General features: G+C 43.2%; 1 protein-coding gene across 3 annotated transcripts in view; it reads right to left on the minus strand.

The window, feature by feature from the left end:
• Positions 1–5,447: 5,447 nt before the first annotated feature.
• Positions 5,448–22,506, minus strand: part of DTX2 (deltex E3 ubiquitin ligase 2) — an 81,388-nt gene continuing 64,329 nt past the window's right edge. For all 3 annotated transcript variants that reach the window (XM_073665422.1, XM_073665420.1, XM_073665421.1), the window contains 4 exons: positions 16,378–16,536; positions 14,277–14,438; positions 8,144–8,233; positions 5,448–6,402 (listed from right to left, as the gene is read on the minus strand). In XM_073665422.1, coding sequence (XP_073521523.1) covers positions 6,178–6,402; positions 8,144–8,233; positions 14,277–14,438; positions 16,378–16,536 — 636 coding nt within the window. In that variant the 3' untranslated portion in view covers positions 5,448–6,177. The remainder of the gene's footprint in view (positions 6,403–8,143; positions 8,234–14,276; positions 14,439–16,377; positions 16,537–22,506) is intronic.

Below are 22,506 nucleotides of genomic sequence, written 5' to 3' on the forward strand. Positions count from 1 at the left end.
TATACATTGTTTTTTTCTAAATTAATAATGATATCTAGATATTAAAAAAATAACCATAACAGTATATCACATAAAATCCCAGTAAAATACATTTGTTTGTGGGTGTAAAGTGAAAAAATGTGGAAAACTTCACCGAGTATGAATACTTTTTCAAGGCATTGTATACAGTAGAATGCTGTTTATATGACAACTGTGATACATATGTACACTAGTGGCCAAAATAGAGGCAACACCTGCAGTTTTTCACCATCACCAATATTTAATGAAAGTTTTCACTGACATACTTACTTGAACACACGCCCTCTTTTGCAATATGTATTCTATGTTTGTTTATAGTGACCTGGGTGTGATTTAAGACCAATATTGTGCCAGCAGTATTAGACCGGAGTGGTCACCTAAGAAGAGAGCCAGAGCTGTTACTTTAAGAGAAGAAGGGTACAGTTACCGGGAAATTGCAGCACAAATTGGAAAAGGGATCTCACCGGCCAGCGTTCTCAAAGTGTGTAAGCCGTTTCAAGAGACTGTATATAGACCCTTTTGAAGCATATTCTTCTCAAGTTGATTTTTAAGTTTTTTTATATGACGTTATCAGCAATTTTTAACTTTGACATTTGATTGTCTACAGTTGCTATGACAATGGAGGCATGAGGAGGAGGAGTAATCTTGCAATTTTTATACAGTGGTCTGAAAAAGTGTTTGCCCCTTCCCTGATTTCTTATTTTGCTTGTTTCAGATCTCAAAACATCTGAAAAAGCGATTGCCTGCCCCCCACCCCCTTTGAAACTTAAACCAAAGTTAATTTCACATCTTTGGAAAGCGGATTTCAATTTCCCAAGCCATACACCAGCCTGATTATTGCTACACCTGTTCTCAATCAATAAGTCACTTAAGTAGGATCTGCCTGACAAATTGAAGTAGACCAAAAAATCCTCAAAAGCTAGATATCATGCTGCGATCCAAAGAAATTCAGGAACAAATGAAAAACAAAGTAATTTAGATCTATCAGTTTGGAAAAGGTTATAAAGCCATTTCTAAAGCTTTGGGACTCCAGTGAACGACAGTGAGAGCCACTATTCACAAATGGCGGAAACATGGAACAGTGGTGAACCTTCCTAGGAGTAGCTGGCAGACCAAGATTACCCCAAGAGCAAAGCGACAACTCATCCAAGAGGTCACAAAAGACCCCACAACAACATCCAAAGAACTGCAGGCCTCACTTGTCTCAGATAAGGTCAGTGTTCATGACTCCACCATAAGAAAGAGACTGGGCAAAAATTACATGCATAACGAAAACCACTGCTGAGCAAAAAGAGCATAAAGGCTGGTCTCTGAAACCATCTTGATGATAGCCAAGACTTTTGGGAGAATACACTGTGGACTGATGAAACAAAAGTTGAACTTTTTGGAAGGTGTATGTCCCATTACATCTGAGGTAGAAGTAACACAGCATTTCAGAAAAGGAACATTATACAACAGTAAAATATGGTGGTGGAAATGTGATGGTCTGGGGCTGTTTTGCTGCATTAGGACTTGGAAGACTTGCTGTGGTAAGTGGAACCATGAATTCTGCTGTCTACCAAATAATCCTGAAGGAGGATGTCTGGCCATCTATTTGTGACCTCAAGAAGAAGCACATTTGGGTTATGCAGCAGGACAATGATCTAAAACACACCAGCAAGTCCACCTTTGAATGGCGTAAGATAAACAAAATTAAGACTTTGGAGTGGCCTAGTCAAAGTCCTGGCCTTAATCTGATTGAGATGCTGTGGCATGACCTTAAAAAGGCAGTTCATGATCGGAAACCCTCCAATATGGCAGAATTACAACAATTTTGCAAAGATGAGTGGGCCAAAATTCCTCCAGAGAGTTGTAAAAGACTCATTGCCAATTATTGCAAACGCTTGATTGCATAGTGCTCCGTACTGTATACACAGTCCCGCATGGTCCTACGTACTGTATACATGGCCCCGCATGGTGCTCCGTACTGTATACACGGCCCCGCATGGTGCTCCGTACTGTATACACGGCCCCGCATGGTCCTCTGTACTGTATACACGACACCACATGGTGCTCCATACTGTATACACGGCCCCGCATAGTTCTCCGTATACACGGCCTCGCATAGTGCTCCGTACTATATACATGGCCCCGCATAGTGCTCCTCACAGTATAATGGTCCCAGATTAAAAAAATAAAATACTCACCTCTGCTATTCCAACACTGATCCCTACCTACCTGTGGGCCCACAGGCCATCCCCTTTCACTAGCGCCGCGGCCACTTTCCTCTGCAAGCACCCTCCCATCAAGCTGCATGCAGACGAGACTGGCTGCAGCAGTATTGAGGCGATGGCTGATGGACAGGCGGCCCAAAACCTCTGCTGGAGGACCTGCCTGGGGGGGGGGGCATTTGCCCCTCTGCCCAGCCATGCTTGGAGGCGTGTTTGGGGTCGTTCTGTTGGAATACCGCCCTGCGGCCCAGTTTCCAATGGGAAGGGATCATGCTCTGCTTCAGCATGTCACAGTATATGTTGCCATCCATGGTTCCCTCAATGAACTGTAGCTCTCTACAGCTGGCGGCACTCATGCAGCCCCACAGCATGACACTCCCATCGCCATGCTTGACTGTAGGCAAGACACACTTGTCTTTGTACTCTTCACCTGGTTGTCGCCACACACGCTTGACACCATCTGAACCAAATAAGTTTATTTTGGTCTAATCAGACCACAGGACATGGTTCCAGTAAGTCAAGTTCTTCGTCTGCTTATATTCAGCAAATTGTTTGCAGGCCTCTCTCCAGCATCTGGATGACGTGCTCTATGATGCTCCGATGGGGCGTGACCTCGGCTTCCCAGGTTTCCTTGGTGATATCCAGGAGCCCTTGCGGATGTAGTCCATACAAGGGCGTGAACGGAGAGAAACCACTGGAGGCTTGAGGAACTTCCCTTACAGAGAAGAGCAGGCACGGAAGCAGATATTGAGAAGGATGGTCTAGACCGGGACTGACATTCTCGAGCATAACCTTTAAGGTCTTATTGAAGCGCTCCACTAGGCCGTATGTCTGCAGATGGTAGACGGAGGTTCGCAACTGGGCAATCTCAAGGACCCTACACAGCTCCTTCATCACCTTGCTCATGAAGGGTGTCCCTTGGTCCATCAATATCTCCTTTGGTTGGCCGGTCCAGAAAAAAAAAATGGACAAGATCTCTGGCTATACACTTGGCGGATGAATTCCTCAGTGGTTCCGCCTCTGGGTAACGGGTCGCATAGTCCATAATCACCAGAATGTTTTGATATCCCACTGCAGAATCAACAAGGGAACCTACTAGTTCCATGGCAATTCTCTCAAATGGGACCTCTATAACAGGTAACAGGACTAGTGGACTTCAGAATTGGGAAGAGGGAGGGGCTATCTGGCAGGTGGGGCAGGATCTACAATAATTTAAGATCTCCTGGTAGCATCCGGGCCAATAGAACCTCCGCATTACCTTCTCATGAGTTTTTTCTACACGCAAATGTCCCGCCAAAACATGTGTATGGGCCATGTCTAAAATTCTCCATCGATAGGGACCTGGAACCAACAGCTGCTGCACGATTTCCCCCCCATCAGTTTTGTCACCAAATACAACAACTCCTCATTAAGTGTGAAGTGTGGAAACCTGGTGTCCGACCACGAATCTTGAGCAACCCCGTTACAGATGGTAACATTATCAAACGCCCCCTTTAAGGTAAGGTCCCTAATTTGAGCAGTCCCAAAGTTCTCTCTGGACAGTCAACTCAGGGCGCTTTGTTCTCCTCGGTCACAGACTCGTCCTCCTCCCTGGCAAGGACACAAAGGGGGAACTCATCCACCTTTGATTTCGACATGGCTTCTTCCCGAGGAGTCCGACTTTTGTCCGAGACAATCGGTACGGTCCCCTTTTTCCATAAGTCCCCCCCAAAAAAAGAAAAATCTCGCCTGACTATGACGGGATGTATCAAGTCCTTGACTACCTCGACCTTATGGGACTTGGTACCACAGTCTGTTCCCATGATTACTCTGGCCACAGGGTAGTACTTGACGTCTCTGTGTACACTGTGAACACCCATAAATTTTTCAGGAATCAACTGGTGGGGAAGTGTAGCACTGATCAGGGTCATCAAACTTCCAAAGTACCATTAGCCCATTAACCAACATGGTACACACCTGTGGCCCCTCACCGGATTGGCAGTCCACACTACAGGCCAGATAGGCATAATAGGAAAAACGCCGCCCTATGTTGCAGTCCATCGGTTCAGGGGACATGTAACACTGGGCAGCTATATATCAAAGATTGTGACATCACCAACAGATTAAGTCCTTAACAGCAGCCTTTGGTGGACCCTCAACGGAATTTGGACGGCACCCATTTGTGGCTCTAGTCTCCCGCCTTGGTGAGCCCGCCCCCTTTTGGGTTATTCCAGTACAGGGAAGTGACGGTGTCCTGTTTCCCTAGAGATTTCTCAACAATCTGGTACCTCTCTACTAGGCCAACCAGGTCATCCGCATTCCGAGGGTCACCCAGGGCAACCCAAGTCTGTACTGGCCTGAGAAGGGAGTGGATGAATCGGTGTATAAACAACTCACTCGACCATCTGGCCTGGGGTGGAGGACTCCAGCTGCAACCACTTCTGTAACAGATGTAGTAGGTCGAACATTTGGGAGCGAGGGGGTTTTTCACAGCAATACACCCAGTGGTGAACCCTTTGAGCTGTAACATTTACTCGTGAGCGTGCCAATATCTCAGTCTTTAATTTGCCATACTCCTGTGCATCCTGTAAGGCCAGGTCATAAGAAGCCTTTTGGGGTTCACCAGTTAAATAGGGGACTAGTACCTCTGCCCCCTCCATCTACATGGGTAAGCAATGCTGGTCATATTTCTGAAGCTGCTCTACATTGGAACCATGTAGGTTTTCTTTGGGAATATTCTATGCATGCTGATGTTTTGAGTTTACCTTCTACTCATTCATTTCAAATTGCACTTGCCACTTTACATTATTTTTCTTTTGGAAGTGAGAGTATCATTTAGACATCATTTGCACATTTTCCAAATTCTGGTGTTAAAATCAACTTTTCTGCTGACATTTACTGGTTTCATAATCCTACTGCAGTTGTCACTATTTGTTTAGGATTTTGAACAGTACTGTATACATGTTGTATATCAAATGGGTTGAAACAATTTTACACCTTAGGATACTTGGGGTCCGATCGGTGAAAACACAGACTTTGAAAACTTGGCTATACAGAGCCTTGTCAGGATGAACCATCCACTCCATTCATTCTATATCAGACTGCTGGAGATAGCAGGCCGCTGTACTCTGACCAATAAGTTAACCCCTATTCTATAGAAAAGTATAAACACTTTAATAATGGCACAATATGTGAATTTAAAAAAAAGTTTGACCTGAAAAAGACACAATTGACAAGATATTAAAGAACTTGTTCATAAAGATTTTTTTCCCCTCCATAAAATTTTTATTAAGTAATTCATAAGTATATATTTTTTTATTATAAAAAGCTGTTGGTAAAGAAACAACTTGCTTCTTATGTGCTGCTGTTAAACTGATATATAGTTAACTTTAACAATAAACATACATTTTTTGTAGGTTTGTATACAGACTTTCAATATAAAATAACTAAATAATATTTTCAGTGAATCAAACAGAATTGCAAGCCAATGGCACACGAGCCAAACAAGTTTTAACTTTGGCTCGGGCTCAGAGGAGGTTAGAAAACCAGCTATCATTTACCCAGTTAAGACTGAATTTTATCATATTCGCCAAGTACCTTGTATAAACATCAACAGAAACCCATGCTAATATTGCATCTGAATTGCCTCTATCTTTGTAGAAAAAAAATCGGCATTCTTCCTTTCATATACACAATGACAATTGAATGATGTTACACATATGCAGGGAATCACATGGTGGAACTTTAATAATGGCTGGTCCCTGTCCAGCAGGGTTGGCACTATGACTTCACATGCCAGTCTCGTACAAAGAGAGCCATGATTTCCCCAGCATTTATTTGTAAACCTTTTTTGAATATGTATTGCTTTACAAAAAATATAATGCTAACTTAAACCAAATCTTTAAGGCATCATTTACAAGAACTGAATGAACACCTCCTGTGACTCATTAGAAGGCAGTCAGGGAGTTATTTATATATTTAAGCAATCTTCTGATACCCCTTGAGCAGCGAGCTCTGCAATAACATTGTCCAGGTAGTTTGGGTCAGGGTAACCATGTCCTGTTATGTTAGAGATCATTTCTGTCTTGTGATGGATTTCATTCCAAACTACAGTGTCCGATTCACCAGTCGTGCTGGAAACACCAATAGTGAAAATCAGCCGCCTGGTCCAAGCCAGTTTTAAGAGCTCCAGGACCTAATGGAAAATAAATACATTGCAAAATAAAGAGAGAAGTTCTTCATATTCTACACATACATTCTATTAATTACTGCTTGTTTAAAGGAAATTGGTCACCCCCTGGCACTTATCTGACCTATAATATGGGCATACAGATGATAGAAATCTAAATCTATACCTACCTGTATGCCTCTCATATTAGAGGTCTTGATGCTGTGAAATTTCTTTTTATTCATTGAAGTTTACGATGCTTGCAGGCCCTGGTCAGGGAAGAAATCCCCGTCTACTGTGGTAATTATAATGTTTACCCCCTCCCCTGAACATCACAGTGCCCTGTGACTTGCAGTCGCCGCGGCCAGATTCCACGCACTTCACTTTTTACAGAAGGCGCAATTGTACTGTGAATTATGCGGTCATAGTACTGCAGGGTTCATGTGCACAGGCGAGTCACTGGGACGTCCCATTCCCCTTCCCAGGGATTTCACATTAAGACAGCTGTCAGCAGAAAACTTGGCCAACAGCAATTTCTCCTGCTCCCATATACACTTTCCCTGATCAGGTGTTGTCAGAGACTTGAGAGAAAGTTAGGTTAAAACCACTTTAGATAGCTGGCTAATCCCGCCAAAATCAGCGGGTCAGGCCAATGTTAAAGGGAACCTTTCAACAGGTTTTTGTGTCATAAACCAAACAAATCTACGTTAGGCCGTTGTAATTCAGATTAAAGCTATACTTTCTATACAATCTTTCCCCGCCCGCCACCATCAGAGAAGATTATCGTGTCTCAGGGAACGTCAGTGTGACCTGTTTCCCCAGTCCGAAAACTTGCGCAGGCACAGCCACTCCCTACTCTGGTTGTCTTCTTAGAAGGGGCGGCGAACGAGCAGATATATAGTCCTAATCCAGTCTCTTACAAAGCGAGCCATGTTTTCTCCAGCATGATTTCAGGAGTTATCTGCATAAGCATCACTGCGATGATGAAGCCTGAGTGAGATTTCAGAATGGGGACGAAGGTCACTCAGATAGGAGTGACCTGACAGTCCGAGAGCTTCAAATGTTGGCAGGTGGGGAAAGATGGAAAGAGAACGGATAGCTATAAGTGCAGGTCCAACCTCCCTGCACTTGTGCCTCAATTGCATAACAACTGGATAAGGGATATCTTTGGAACGGAAGGATTACAATGGCGACCCATGATAACATAACAGGTGTGCCGATAGGCACATAGAATAACGCGGCCCCCATGCCTGCATGTTGTTAAAGTCGTGGTCAGAGTTTGACTTCGACACCCGCGGTTATTAGAGGCAGGTCCTGGCAGTGACACACACCCAATTACCTGCAGAGTATAGGGTGAGCTCACCCTGTGAGCCCACGCCATACACCTGCATCCAACTTCCGCCGTATATGTATGGCGCAGGCTGTGAAGGGTTAAAGGCAGACCTATATGTATATCTAAAAAATGAAACTGTGTAAATATAAATCTTTATTTAGGAATAGAAAAATAAGAAAATAATTCCTTCTATTTTTAGCCATGTTCCCTTGCCTGCATAAATGTATGCAATATTTACAACTGTCCTTTAGATGGCACAGTGATATTATTGTACTTATGAGGCGGTGTAAAACGTGTAGCCAATAACACGTCCGAAAGTCAAACGTATTTATTGTACTAATATTGTAATGAGTTTAGATCTTGTAGTAGTTTTGTGAATGACCAGAGTACTGGAATAAATCAATACAGGTAAACTATAAGTGGTTTAGAGCTTACCAATCTTCCTTTGGGATTGTCTGGGAGATAGCAGTGACGAGGGAATCCTCTTGCTGTATACGGTTTTCCTGGGTTAGGATGTTCAGGTCCCTGGAGGAAAACAAAAACAAACAAAACAAAAACACAACACAGACATTTGTTACTATAATATACACGCGAACAACTGAATAATGAAATTGCAACAAGAAGGAAAAGTGGAATCATGGAAATCACTAGATCGATAAATGTTAAAGAGAAAATATCATGAAAAATTACCGTATATACGCCGAGTTTTTCAGCACATTTTTTATGCTGAAAAATCCCCCCTCGGCTTATACTCGAGTATATACTTACATTTCAGCTGTGGAAGGTGGTGAAGGGGGTTGCAGCAGCGGAGGAGAGGTGCACAGGCAGTAGCTGGCTGCTGCAGCTACCAAGTGTGCCTGCTGCTAAAGAGAATGAATATTCACTGTTCTCCACGCCCAGCATCAGTGGTTTCCTGCAGCGGCTCAGCAATCCTATGTGCCCGCTTTTAGAGTATGCATATTCACTCTTCTCCACTCCCATGGGCGTGAAGAAGAGTGAATATTCATTCCCTTTAGCACACAGGATAATGACACTGCGCGCTATTAAAAGAAAATGAATGTTCACTCCTCTCCACGCCCATAGTCCCGGCGTGGAGAGGAGTGAATATCCCCGCAGCTCACCTCAGCATCTGAGGGCGCATGGCAGTGACGTCATGCGCTGCTCAGATGCTGAGATCAGCTGCTGCAGGCAGAACAGGACACAGCGCTGGAGCAGAGGGGAGGAAGGTGAGTAGAAGTGTTTATTTTTTAATGTGTGCAGGGATGAGGGGGGCCACGCATACCAGGATTGGGGATGAGGGGGGGCCACGCATACCAGGATTGGGGATGAGGGGGGGCCACGCATACCAGGATTGGGGATGATTGGGGCCACGCATACCAGGATTGGGAAATTTACCATTAACTGCTGCATTTCCCACCTTAGGCTTATACTCGAGTCAATGAATTTTCCCAGTTTTTTGTGGCAAAATTAGGTGCCTCGGCTTATATTTGGGTCGGCTTATACTAGAGTATATACAGTACCACTCTTTCATTTTAATTGTAATTAAAAATCATTAGGGAAAGGGATGTTAATACCATGAGAAATGATATAGCAATACGACAATCATTAAAAAAGAGCTGCCATTTCCTGTCATACTTAGAGGCGCTATGACACTCCACAGCACAGAAGTGACGTATCTTCCCTGAGCAGAGTGGTCTAACTATTCAGATACCATGTTCAGTGTTGTGCAGTCAGTGTGCACTGCCCCCGGGGACATACTGCTACTTTATTAAGACTTTTCCCATGCTGTTCTTCAGCTTCACCATCTACCATTGTCACACTGGTCTGTGCTCTGATCGGTGTGGAAACGCTTCAACCAGAAGACAGACCAGTGGCACAGACAAAAAGCTGAAGCCCGAGAGTGAAAACTAATCTACTCACCGCTGGTGGAAGGCAGTGAAGCCGCAGTGAGTGGTCTTCTAATGGAGTGCAGAAATGTGTCTGGTAGTCGAAAGTATAACATTTCCTGTTTTCTCTGAAATAGTGAGTTCTCACAAGTCATGGTGGGATCTCACCGAGGGACAACGCTCCACTTTATTAGAAGACCGCTCACTGCTGCAAGTATATTACAGTTTTCCCTGCAGCTTCAATGTTTAGCCCTATCACACTGGTCTTTGCTCTGATCAGAGCATTTTCACTCCGATCTGAGCACAGCTAAGCCATCCACAAGATTGCAGTGTGCTTCCATTGAAAAATAAGTACATAAAACAAAAGTTTTAAAAGGGGTAGTCCAAGGGGTAAGGTTTTTTTTTGTGGAGAGTGACATGTCAGGTCTGGCACGCCAGTATGAGGAGACTTAAACACCTTGCATGCTCCTCTGGGAAATTAAATATGCAAAGTTACTCTCTGAAGAGAGAGGACTTGAACTCTAGTGCCACCTATAGAAAGTAGCAAGCCTACAAGTCATTATCTAACCTAAAGGCGTGTCTCCTCATACTTGAGTGCCAGACCTGGCATGTCACTCTCCAAAAGGAAACACCTTACCCCTTAGATCGCAGCCTTAGCCTCTCACCCAGCCAAATCAGATCTCATACTTTGTACTGATGAGGGGCAATACCCCAAAACACAGTGTCTGCAAATTGAGATTCTGATTTGGCTTTTATCCTAAGTTATATTTAAAGGGGTGGTCTGAAACAAATACATTTTCATCCTAAATGCCTATTTACTGCCATAATCTAATCTATTTTCTAATATACTTTTTTTTTCCTACTACTTATTTGATGACTTTTTGTTTGAGAATCCCAGTGCATGCAGAGGCTGTGCTTACTGTAGCAACCTCTGCACCCTCCCTGCAACGAAGAGTCATCAGTGACCTCCATTTCAGGGGCTGGGCTAGTCCCTGTTGTGAGCATACGTCTTATTTCAATTCCGACGTATGCTCAGTAGATTCTGTCACTGTGCAATATGCAGTGACACTGCATATTATACCAGCATTCAGAGACGAGCGCCGCCCCCGCAAGTGATGTCAAGAGGATGCCTATTGCTGATTTCATATCAAGCAGAGCTATGCTTGATTTTCTGTACCCTTCAAGACCACACATAAATGTGGACAAAGAAGAACAGCATCACATATTTATATCCCAAATGGTGCATAGACTGAGAAACACATGGAAATACAGGAGATTGGCTGTTATGGGAGATCAGACTCTTCTGCTAAGTGCACATCAACTTGTTATCTGTGTGACCAGTTACATTGTTCTTCAGCCTGTGCATTAAAGATCCATTCAATTAACCCTCATATGGAAGTGTTACCTAACCTGCTATAAGCTCAGCTCAGCCTCTCCTGCTAAGCGTTAATATGAGAGTTCTCAGTGATAGCACAGTGCTTATGAATGCTCTATCATATGATTTAAGAAAGCAGTCAGCAAGATCTAGTACTGCTGACCTTACCGATTGCAGACTACGGCTGTGTGCCCACGATGCGTTTTTTAAGCGTTTCCGCAGCGGCAAAAAAGCTGCAGAAACGCTTAAAAAATGCATGGTAGAAGGCCTGCCATGTTCCTCATTGATAATCTGCATACGCTGTGCACATGCTGCGGAAATTTCCGCTGCGGATTATCATTGCGGGAAAAAAACGCAGCACTACCAATTATTTTGCGGAAGTGCGGAGTTTTCGCCGCCATTGACTTGCATTATAACGCGCCAATTCCGCAAGACTGCATCTGTACAGAATAAAAAAGAATAAAATAAAAAATAAAGGTTATATTCACCTTCCGACGGCCCTAGGACTCCTTCCCTGTGCTTGCCTACAGATCGCGGGCAGATCTGTAGGACCTGCGGTGACGTCACAGTCATGTGACAGCAGGTCCTTCAGTACAGTGTACCGCGATCTGCCGGCAGCCATCACAGGAGCGCAGCAAGACTGCAGGGGCCATCGGAAGTTAAGTATAGGTTTATTTTTTGACATTCTCTCGGGTGACACTATATAAATCCATGCTGTTTGCATGGATTTATATAGTGTGACCGAGTTGTCAAGCACTTTCCAAGTGATGCTAAAATTGCTTGGAAAGCGCTTGACACCAGCATGCGGAAATGCAAGTGAAGAACGCTTCATTTCCGCTTGTCCCTGGCAGGAAAACGCATGTACAATCCGCATGCGTTTTTTTCTGCCAGGGAGATGCAGAAACGCTCAGGAAAAAATCCTGAGCATTTCTACATCGTGGACACATAGCCTGTGACGTATATAAATGTTAGCAAGATGTCATCTTACTAAAAAATGTGTGTCTTATAGTTAGAAAAATATAGTACATAAAATTTTTATGATCGCTTATTCAGATTTTTCGAACACGCAGAGTTAACTCCTTCACGGCCTTTGACGTACTCATACGTCATTATCGGGTAGGGTTTCCTGATCCTTGATGTATGGGTATCGTCATGGCGACCATACGCGGCACAGGAGTTTTGCCCCAGATCTCCACCAGGAGTTCGACTTACGTCAGTCGAGACTCGGCTCTCACAGCAAGGAGCAGTGCCCGCACTGCCTACTGCTGTAAATGGCAAACATGTGGATGCTAGGGCAACACGTTGCCTTATCTCTGTGTTAACTGTTCCCGATTTTATTTTCATTGGGATGAAAGCCTTTTTTTTTTTATGGATGAAGCGAGTGTTAGTCTCTTCCTGTTTTGAGCTTTATTTTTCCGTGCACTAAGCAGGTGAGCTGAATTACTACTTTTTTTTTCTCTTTTCCAAAATGGCGTCACTTGTGGGTTTCCACTGTTTAGGCACATCAGGGGCTCTGCAAACACAACATGGCATCTATCTATTCCAACCAATTTTGCACTCCAAAAGTTGAATGGTGCTCCTTCCCTTCCAAACCCTGCCGTGCGCTTAAACAGTAGTTTCCCACCACATATGGGGTATCTGTGTACTCAGGAGAAACTGCACAACAAATTGCATGGTCCATTTTCTCCAGTTAGTCTTTAGAAAATTCAAAATTTGGGGCTAAAGCAATATTTTTGTAGGAAAAAGTAAAACTTTTCTTTTTCCTTCCACATGGCTTTAAATTCCGGTGAAGCCCCTAAAATGTTAATAAACTTCTTGAATGTGGTTTTGAGCACTTTAAAGGGTGTAGTTTTTAAAATGGTGTCACTTTTGGGTATTTTCTGTCATATAGGCCCCACTCAATGCAACTTCAAATTTGATGTGGTCCCAAAAAAATTAGTTTTGTTAATTATTAGAAAATTAACCATTTTGTATGATATAACACTCTGGTTTAAGGGCATAAAAATTGAAAGTTTGAAAATTGCAACATTTTCAAATTTTTTGTCAAGTTTTCAATTTTTTTCATAAATAACACGCAAATCATATATACCAAAATTTACCACTAACATGAAGTACAATGTGTCACGAAAAAAACAAAAAAATCTCAATCGTTGGGATCTGTTGAATCGTTCCAGAGTTAATTACCTCAAAATGACACTGGTCAGAATCGAAAAAATTGGTCTGGTCAGGAAGGTGAAAACAGGCTGGGGGGGGGGGGGAGGGGTTAACAAAACCCAATAATTCAGGGGTTTTTATTACTCAGTTCACTGTGCAGTGAAACTGATAAGGACAGCTTTGTTCTTCAGGTCAGTATGATTACAGTGATATAAGATTTAGATAACGTAGGTATATTTCAACATTTTTTTTACCTTTTTAACTTAGTCCCACTAAGGGACATGTATATTTTTCACTTTGATCACTGGTCTCCTACACTGCAATAATAGACCACTGTACTGCAAGGCAAATATTAGGCATTGGTTTGCCATCGCAACTAATGAAACCGACCACAGGGTTAAAGAGGGAGCTCTCTACCTATGTTAACCAATTAGATACCACTGTCGCAATCGACAGCCATATCAAAGAGGTCAAGCGACCACAGTATGGGCTAAAAAAGATCATGGCCAATGCAACAGGGTATCCGCTACAATATACAGCTGACCCCTGCTGCATTTACACCTGTCAAGGAAGCCATTACTCCTTAGTGCCGTAGAAAGTCGTATCGATGGTCGTTAAGGGGTTAAACTATGTATGGTTATTGCTGTGACCAGCTCCTGAGGTCCGCTTTTCCACATCACAAAGTAAAGACGTTTTGTCATTTCTGGAGAATTGAGCTTTAAATTCAATGAGTGTGCACTTTTATACAAGCTATAGTGTCCCATCTTTAAAACTTCTTCTCACGACTAAAGAAATGGCATTCTTTTCCTCATAACTAAAATTAGGAGCGATTCCCAACAAGCACACCAATTTTCAGCATTGTCCCCACCTAGTGCCACGCTTTAGGCTTAAATGACTTCTGTTCAGTGCCATTACTTCACTAAAATTCACACATGGCAGATTTTGTTGCAGAAATGTCAGCAACTGTACCTTTCATCTAAATGAAACTTGTAGAAATTCATGCATTTTTTACCAACACAACCCCATTCAGATGAAAGGAACAAGTATTCAATTTCAGAAAGTCTGAAGTCTGGAAAAAGTGGAATGCTGTTCAATGTATGCGTATGGAAAGTGCAAGTAGCCAGACACAGGTGCAAGCATTTCTCTAGAGTACCTGTATTCCAGCATTGATGGTATAAACAATGTGGATTGTAGCACAATCTTGATGACCAGGCAATGACTGAGGGATTGGGAAAATGTCCATTTTTCCACTTGGCTGCGTTCCAGTTTTTTCACCATATATCGTCTTGCAAGCTGGACACTGCAAACTTCCATCCTGTAAAATAAAAATTAGAGGCTAAAGCGTAGACTTAGAATAAAGTACAGTCTGCAATGCAAATTCTATATAATAAAGTATGCACATATTTCTCATTGCAAGCACGCAGTGATGAGTGGGCCTCCATTGGATGTCATCCGTCAAGTTGGATAAAGTGTGAAGATCTAAAATATATGGGAAAGAGTATTTGGACACACTTCTTAATCACTGAATTCTATACATGAGCGAATTGACTGACAGGACCGTGGTCTCCGGATGGGAGCCCTGCAAACCCCCTCCTAGATGTCAGAATTCTGGGAGCCTGTTCTGATTTGTAGGCCTAGCGCATCATCATGGACCAGAGAGAGTCCAGAAATCGACCTGCTCATCTCTATGAAATGGATTTTTTTTTATTCAATCCCTTTAATAATATATATATATATATATATATATATATATATATATATATATATATATATATATATATACACATATATATATATAAAATCCAGCTCCTAGTGGTACAGTCTGCCTTTACTAACATTTGTGAAAGAATGGTTCGTACTAAAGAGCTAAATCTACCATGGTCTTGTAATAGGATGCCACAAGTTATTTTGGAAAATTTCTTTCCCCCTAAATATTCCATGATCAAATGTGAATGCTATTATTGAAAATTGGAAGCGTTTAGATACAGCAGCACCTCAACCATGAAGTGGTAGACAACTTAAAGTTACAGAAGAAGGTTGATGAATAATGAAGCACATGGAGCATAAAGGCCACCAATGCTTTGCTGACACAATAACTGCAGAGCTCCACACCTCCTCTGACAATAAGATAAGCACAAGACTGAGAGCTTCAAGGCTTCTATGGCAAAGCAATGTAAAGGAATGCAAAAGGACGCCACCACTGGAGCAATGAAATCGTGCTTTATGGCGTGAAGAATCACACTCTAGTCTGATGGACTGGTCTGGGTTTGGCGATTTCCAGGAGAATGTCCCTGCCTGAATGCATTGTGAACAAATATAAAGTTTAGTGGAGAAGTGATAATACCACAAGGTTGTTTTTCAGGCCCCTCTTGGGTTGCAGCGCATCAATATTCCGTCAGAGAAGATGAAATAGTAAAGGCTGCAGCTGACAAGCGGCCACTTATTGGCTGCAGCATTCACATGACACAACTAGGTGCGTCACTCTACAGAAAGAGGCATCAACATTGCTGGAATGGCGCTGATGCCAGAGGGCAGTATACACTATTTTTATTTTATATGGAGCCCTGAATTGATTAAGTTAGTGGACAACACTTTTAACATTTTTTTTTAAAACATTCAAACTTCGTAGCATTTTTCCCCATACCTGCCTAAAACTTTTGCACGGTACTGTAGGTGAAAAGTGATTTCTAAAGACTACAAATAGACCTTCACATACTTCATGGCTTTTTTGTAGTCTAAGTTTTGGAACATTTACATTTGAGCCTAATTGGTGTCAGTGAGTAACGAAAATAAATTACTATCCTGCCATTATTCAGAAAACCTATCCATTGACAAGATGCAGCTGATAGTAGAGGATGCCAAACAGATGTATTCACACTGTATTTACCACACAGAGAAAACAATTTCTGCGCCTTGGTCATAATCCAAGTACATCAAAATGGCAGTGCCAACTGAGCACTCTACCATCATTATATATTGAACTAAAGGCCTAGATGTAGTTTGGGAAGGAAAAATAAAATGTTTTTGGCATCTATGAAACCAACTTGATTGAAACTTTACCACTTAATATTCTACAAACACACAAGGCTTAGATGTACAAGAATGGGGTGCTGACTAATGCTCAAGACCCTAATGTATGCACTCTATAAACCGGTTATTCAGGAAATTTAGTTTATACGAGCTCTTCAGAATCACAAAAAAGAAAACAAGGGCTAAGTGACACATAATGGACCAATTGAAACTGGATATTTTACCTTGTTCCCACTGTTATACATTTCAAACATGCAAAGCTGATGGAAAATGTGGCCGCACTTCTTCAGTTTCCCTACAGCTGTGTCCTTGATGTGTTTGCTTATTGAAGAATCACTGTACCCAGATGCAGAAGTCAGCGTCTCCATGCAGATAATGCAGTCCTAAAAATATTAAAAAAAACTTCTTACATTAACTTTGTTTTATATTACAGTAGTAAATGTTTTGTCTCAACAAAGACACATATAAAAGACCCACAGTTTAGGTGGTAAATGTCCCATTGCTAGGAGCCACATAATTGGAACTACCACTGCTAGATAGAACTTAAAGGGGACATCCAATACTTTGAAAAACAAAAAAATGTTCCTAAGCCCTTATCGGTCAGGTAGTTGCTACTTACCTGCCTGTTGTGCCTGGTGCCATCATTCGCCGGTACAGAGCGGTCACAGACCGATTCAGCTGCCTCTGCTGACATCACGTTCACAGAGCGGAGGCATCTTTTCCGCTCTGCTCTGTCAACGGGGTGCGACTTCTGATGTCTTTCTGATTGACAGTCGGCAGCAGGAATCCGCCTGTCAATCAGAATGACGTCGGAAGTCCCGCCCTGTAAACAGAGTGGAGCGGAAGAGAATCCGCCACTCTGCCGACGCGAGATCAGTAGAGGCAGCTGAATCGTTGGCAGGAGCGGGGAAGAACGGCACAACAGGCAGGTAAGTAGCATCTACATGCCTGTTAGTGCTTGGGCTAATGACCCTCATATGGCCACTGTGAGGAAGAGTTTAAATGGTTTAACCACTTCGCGCCAGAGCCTGTTTTTGCCTTCGTGACCGGGCCAATTTTTTCAATTCTGACCACTGTCACTTTATGAGGTAATTACTCTGGAACGCTTCAACGGATCCCCCTGATTCTGAGATTGTTTTTTTGTGACATATTGTACTTCATGATAGTGGTAAAATTTCTTTGATATCACTTGCGTTTGATTGTGAAAAAATCGGAAATTTGGCGAAAATTTTGAAAATTTTGCAATTTTCAAACTTTGAATTTTCATGCCCTTTAATCAGAGAGATATATCACACAAAATAGTTAATAAATAACATTGCCCACATGTCTACTTCACATCAGCACAATTTTGGAACCAAAATTTTTTTTTGTTAGGAAGCTATAAGGGTTAAAAGTTGACCAGCGATTTCTCATTTTTACAACAAAATTTACAAAAACATTTTTTTTAGGGACCACATCTTATTTGAAGTGACTTTGAGGAGCCTTTATGACAGAAAATACCCAAAAGTGATACCATTCTAAAAACTGCACCCCTCAAGGTGCTCAAAACCACATTCAAGAAGTTTATTAACCCTTCAGGTGCTTCACAGGAATTTTTGGAATGTGGAAGAAAACAATGAACATTTAACTTTTTTTCACAAAACTGCTACTTTAACCTCAAATTTTTAATTTTCACAAGGGCAGCCAGAAAAAATGGACCCCAAAATGTGTTGTGTAATTTCTCCTGAGCACGCTGATACCCCATATGTGGTGCAAAGCCACTGTTTGGGTGCACGGCATGGCTTGGAAGGTAAGGAGCGCCATTTGACTTTTGGAATGGAAATTTGACTGGAATGGATAGCGGACGCCATGTTGCATTTGGAGAGCCCCTGAGGTGCCTAAACAGAGGAAACCCCCAACAAGTGACCCCATTTTGGAAACTAGACCCCTCAAGGAACTTATCTAGATGTGTGGTGAGCACCTTGAACCCCCAGGGGCTTCACAGAATTTTATAATGTTGAAGTGTGAAAATAAAAAAAACACATTTTTAACACAAAACTGCTACTTTAGCCTCAAATTTTTAATTTTCACAAGGGCAGCCAGAAAAAATGGACCCCAAAATGTGTTGTGCAATTTCTCCTGAGCACGCTGATACCCCATATGTGGTGCAAAGCCACTGTTTGGGCGCACGGCATGGCTTGGAAGGTAAGGAGCGCCATTTGACTTTTGGAATGGAAATTTGACTGGAATGGATAGTGGACGCCATGTTGCATTTGGAGAGCCCCTGAGGTGCCTAAACAGAGGAAACCCACAACAAGTGACCGAATTTTACAATCTACTCCTCTGTATAAATTAATCTAGTGGTGGGAAAATAAGTAGATAGGTAAATGGTCACTAAACCCATAGATGAATTCCCACAGAGGTGTCATTTCTATAATGGGGTCACTTCAGGGGGGATTATGCTGTTCTGGCACTTTTCAGAGTACCAGAGCTAAAGAATCCCCCCTGAAGTGACCCCATTTTGGAAATGAAACCCCTCTGGGAATTCATCTATGGGTTTAGTGACCATTTTAACTCAATGGATGATTTCCAGAAACAAGCACGCAATGGAAGGTTTAGATTCTGGAGAACCCCCCCTGGAAATTAAGTGAGCTCTACTCGAATGTGTCATTCACTAAATGAACCAAATGTTTGAATGACAAATTGGGATACATTTTTACAGTTTAAAAACGTGGTTCTGTGTGGAAGATTTTAAAGCAGTCAGTGACGCATAAGGCTGGCAATGATGGGCATTGTGGGCAATAGTAGCAGGTATCACGCCTCATTCCTCTCTTAGTACATACACGACATCTTTTCTGGGGGTTCCTTCTGGTTTCCGTTGCTGGAATAAGTGCAATAAAATGTCGCTCAGTGAGTCTTTTCACATCCTCAGATTCTAATGGATGAGCGGGGCTAACACTTTGAAAGACAAGATTTTCAATTACCTTTTCTTGATAATCAAGAAAAGGATCTGAATTTCCTGCTTTTTTGTACAACACAAAAGAATTGTATGTGGCCACCTGAAACAAATAAATAACCAACTTTTTATACCAGGTATAGGACTTTCTTGATACCTGGTATGGCTGTAGAACCTGGTCTGCAAGGTCCACACCCCCCATGTGTTTGTTGTAGTCAATGACTGACACAGGTTTTTGCTTCGGAGTGGTGGATCCTAGTTCTACAGTGGCCCTTGTGGCATCTGTGTGGATCGAGCTGAGGACAAAAATATCCCTCTTATCCCTATATTTCAGGGCAAGCAGCTCTCCGTTGCGTACAGCCCCTGACTGCCCCTTTTGAAACTTTTGGTTGACCAATGGTTGTGGAAACCCCTGACGGTTTTTACAGATGGTCCCACAAGCCCCGATGTTGTGTTCAACCAGACTTTTAAATAGGGGTATGCTGGTGTAATAATTGTCCACATATAGATTGTAGCCTTTTTGAAAAAATGGACTTATCAGCTCCCAAACAATTTTTCCAGATGTCCCCAGATAAGTAGGGCATCCTGGTGGGTTTAGTTGGCTATCTTTCCCCTCATATATGCGAAAAGCGGATGTGTATCCGGTTGAACTTTCGCACATTTTATAGAGCTTTATTCCAAACCTTGCCCTTTTAGATGGGATAAATTGCTTGAGGTGCAGTCTTCCTTTGAATTTTACAAGGTACTCGTCTATAGAAATATTTTGTGCTGGGGTGTAGAGGCTTAAGAATTTTTCTGACAAATTTTCAATGATGGGTCTAATTTTATATAACCTGTCATGTTCTGGGGCATTTCTGGGCAGGCATTGACTATTGTCGTTAAAATGCCAAAACCGCATGAGCATTTCATAACGGGTCCTAGGCAGAATGACTGAAAACATAGGGGTGGCTTGAACAGGGTGGTTGGACCAGTAGGATCGAATGCTCGGTTTTTTAACAAGCCCCATGGCAAATGTAAGTCCTAAAAATTTTTTAATTTCCGGGACATTAGTTGGTGTCCATAAATTTGCCCTAGCATAGTAAGATCGGGGATTCTGGCTTATGAATTGGGACGCGTATAAATTTGTTTGCACGACAATATGCTCTAGCAAGCTGTCTGTAAAAAACAAATTAAAAAAATGAATTGGTCCAAAATCTTCCACCTCCACATTTATACCAGGAATGGCGTTGAAATCAGGGCTGAATGGAGCAGCCGAATCTGAAGCCTCCCATCTGGGAAATGCTAGATCATGTGGCAACGCCCCTTGTACACTGGCGTGCGCCAATTCACTAGTAGCAGGGACAGCGCTTGTACTGGGCAGTGTTCCCTGATTTGGAGACGTTTCTCCAGTAGCGCTATTTGCCCCTATTGCTGTACTGGTCCTTGGGCTTGAGGATGGAACAGAATCACTGCTCATTTCTGGGCTCTCAGTGTCGCCACTACTAAAGCCCTCAAAATCCATATCTCCATCTGAGATTGCGCTGTCATCAGTGTCAGAACACAGCAGGGCATACACCTCCTCTGCGGTATAAGTCTGACGGGCCATTTTATTTTTATATTTTTTGACCGGACTGAAAGGACGGGACCAGACTGGACTGACCGGACTGATCTGACAGGACTGACTGACCGGACTGACTGACCGGACTGATCTGACAGGACTGATCTGACCGGACTGATCTGACCGGACTGATCTGACCGGACTGACTGACTGACAGATCTGACAGGACTGACAGGACTGACAGGACTGACAGGACTGACAGGACTGACAGGACTGACAGGACTGACAGATCTGACAGATCTGACAGGACTGACTGACTGACAGATCTGACAGGACTGACAGGACTGACAGATCTGACAGGACTGACAGGACTGACAGATCTGACAGGACTGACAGATCTGACAGGACTGACAGATCTGACAGGACTGACAGATCTGACAGGACTGACTGACTGACTGACAGATCTGACAGGACTGACTGACAGATCTGACAGGACTGACTGACTGACAGATCTGACAGGACTGACTGACTGATCTGACAGGACTGACTGACTGACAGATCTGACAGGACTGACTGACTGATCTGACAGGACTGACTGACTGACAGGACTGACTGACAGATCTGACAGGACTGACTGACAGATCTGACAGGACTGACTGACAGATCTGACAGGACTGACTGACAGATCTGACAGGACTGACTGACAGATCTGACTGACAGATCTGACAGGACTGACTGACAGATCTGACAGGACTGACTGACAGATCTGACAGGACTGACTGACAGATCTGACAGGACTGACTGACAGATCTGACAGGACTGACTGACAGATCTGACAGGACTGACTGACAGATCTGACAGGACTGACTGACAGATCTGACAGGACTGACTGACTGATCTGACAGGACTGACTGATCTGACAGGACTGACTGATCTGACAGACTCACTAACCCTAACTCTTACTTTCTTTTTTATTTTTATTTTTTTTTACTTTCACAGTGGCAAGGCTGACCGCTCTTGTCACACTGTTTCTCCTCTGCTCTCTCACTGAGATCGGAGGAGAAACTGCATTTATCAGGCAGATCGCCCGGGAAAGTTTGTTGCTAAAACAAACTTCCCTGGTGATCTCTCTGATTGGCTGGTGTGACGCTGACATCATCGAGACCTGAGCCAATCAGGTCTCGATGATGTCAGAGGTCACAGCACCGGGATCCCCGCCGCTGACAGGTATGTGGGGGGTCCCGATCGCCGACCACCGGCTGTCCCTATCTTTTAAATGCCGCGATCGCTATGGATCGCGGCATCTAGAAGATAGGAACAGGTTAACATCATGGGGACCTGATCCAATCAGGTCCCCATGATGCCACATGTCAGAGCTATCGCTCTGAACCGGTACCGCAGCGCTAGCAGGACCCTGTGGGTCCTGAGCGCTGCGGGACCACCCACCGTTTTTAAACGTCGGCGCTGCACAGAGCCCAGGCAGCGCCGACGTTTATGTACAGTGGGCGGTCCTGAACCGGTTAAGCTTGGTCAGGGTCGGGTCTTAACAGTGAGGCTAAATAGGTAAGGAATGTTATACCTGTACAAAAAAAAGCCATGTACCGCACGTCCAAAACTCATACACTGATCTATTACGGCTTAGTAAAAATTTACCAAACTGAACATAAGGTTTTTAATTAACATTATGATCAGAATGTATGAAGCCCACTGCCATGTCACATCAAACCTCTTGGTGGGTCCCTAACTAACGGTGGTGCTGAAGGGGAAGCGACCCAGGTGCCACATAGTATTCATGATGTGAAGCAAAGCCCCTGTATCTATAGGTCACACCACCTCACAGGAACAGTACCACAGCAACAATGGCCACCACAGAGCACCAAT

Source organism: Phyllobates terribilis, unplaced genomic scaffold (genome assembly GCF_046119375.1).
Source record: "Phyllobates terribilis strain yellow unplaced genomic scaffold, ASM4611937v1 Scaffold_2__4_contigs__length_985480577, whole genome shotgun sequence".
NCBI classification, from domain to species: Eukaryota; Metazoa; Chordata; class Amphibia; order Anura; family Dendrobatidae; genus Phyllobates; species Phyllobates terribilis.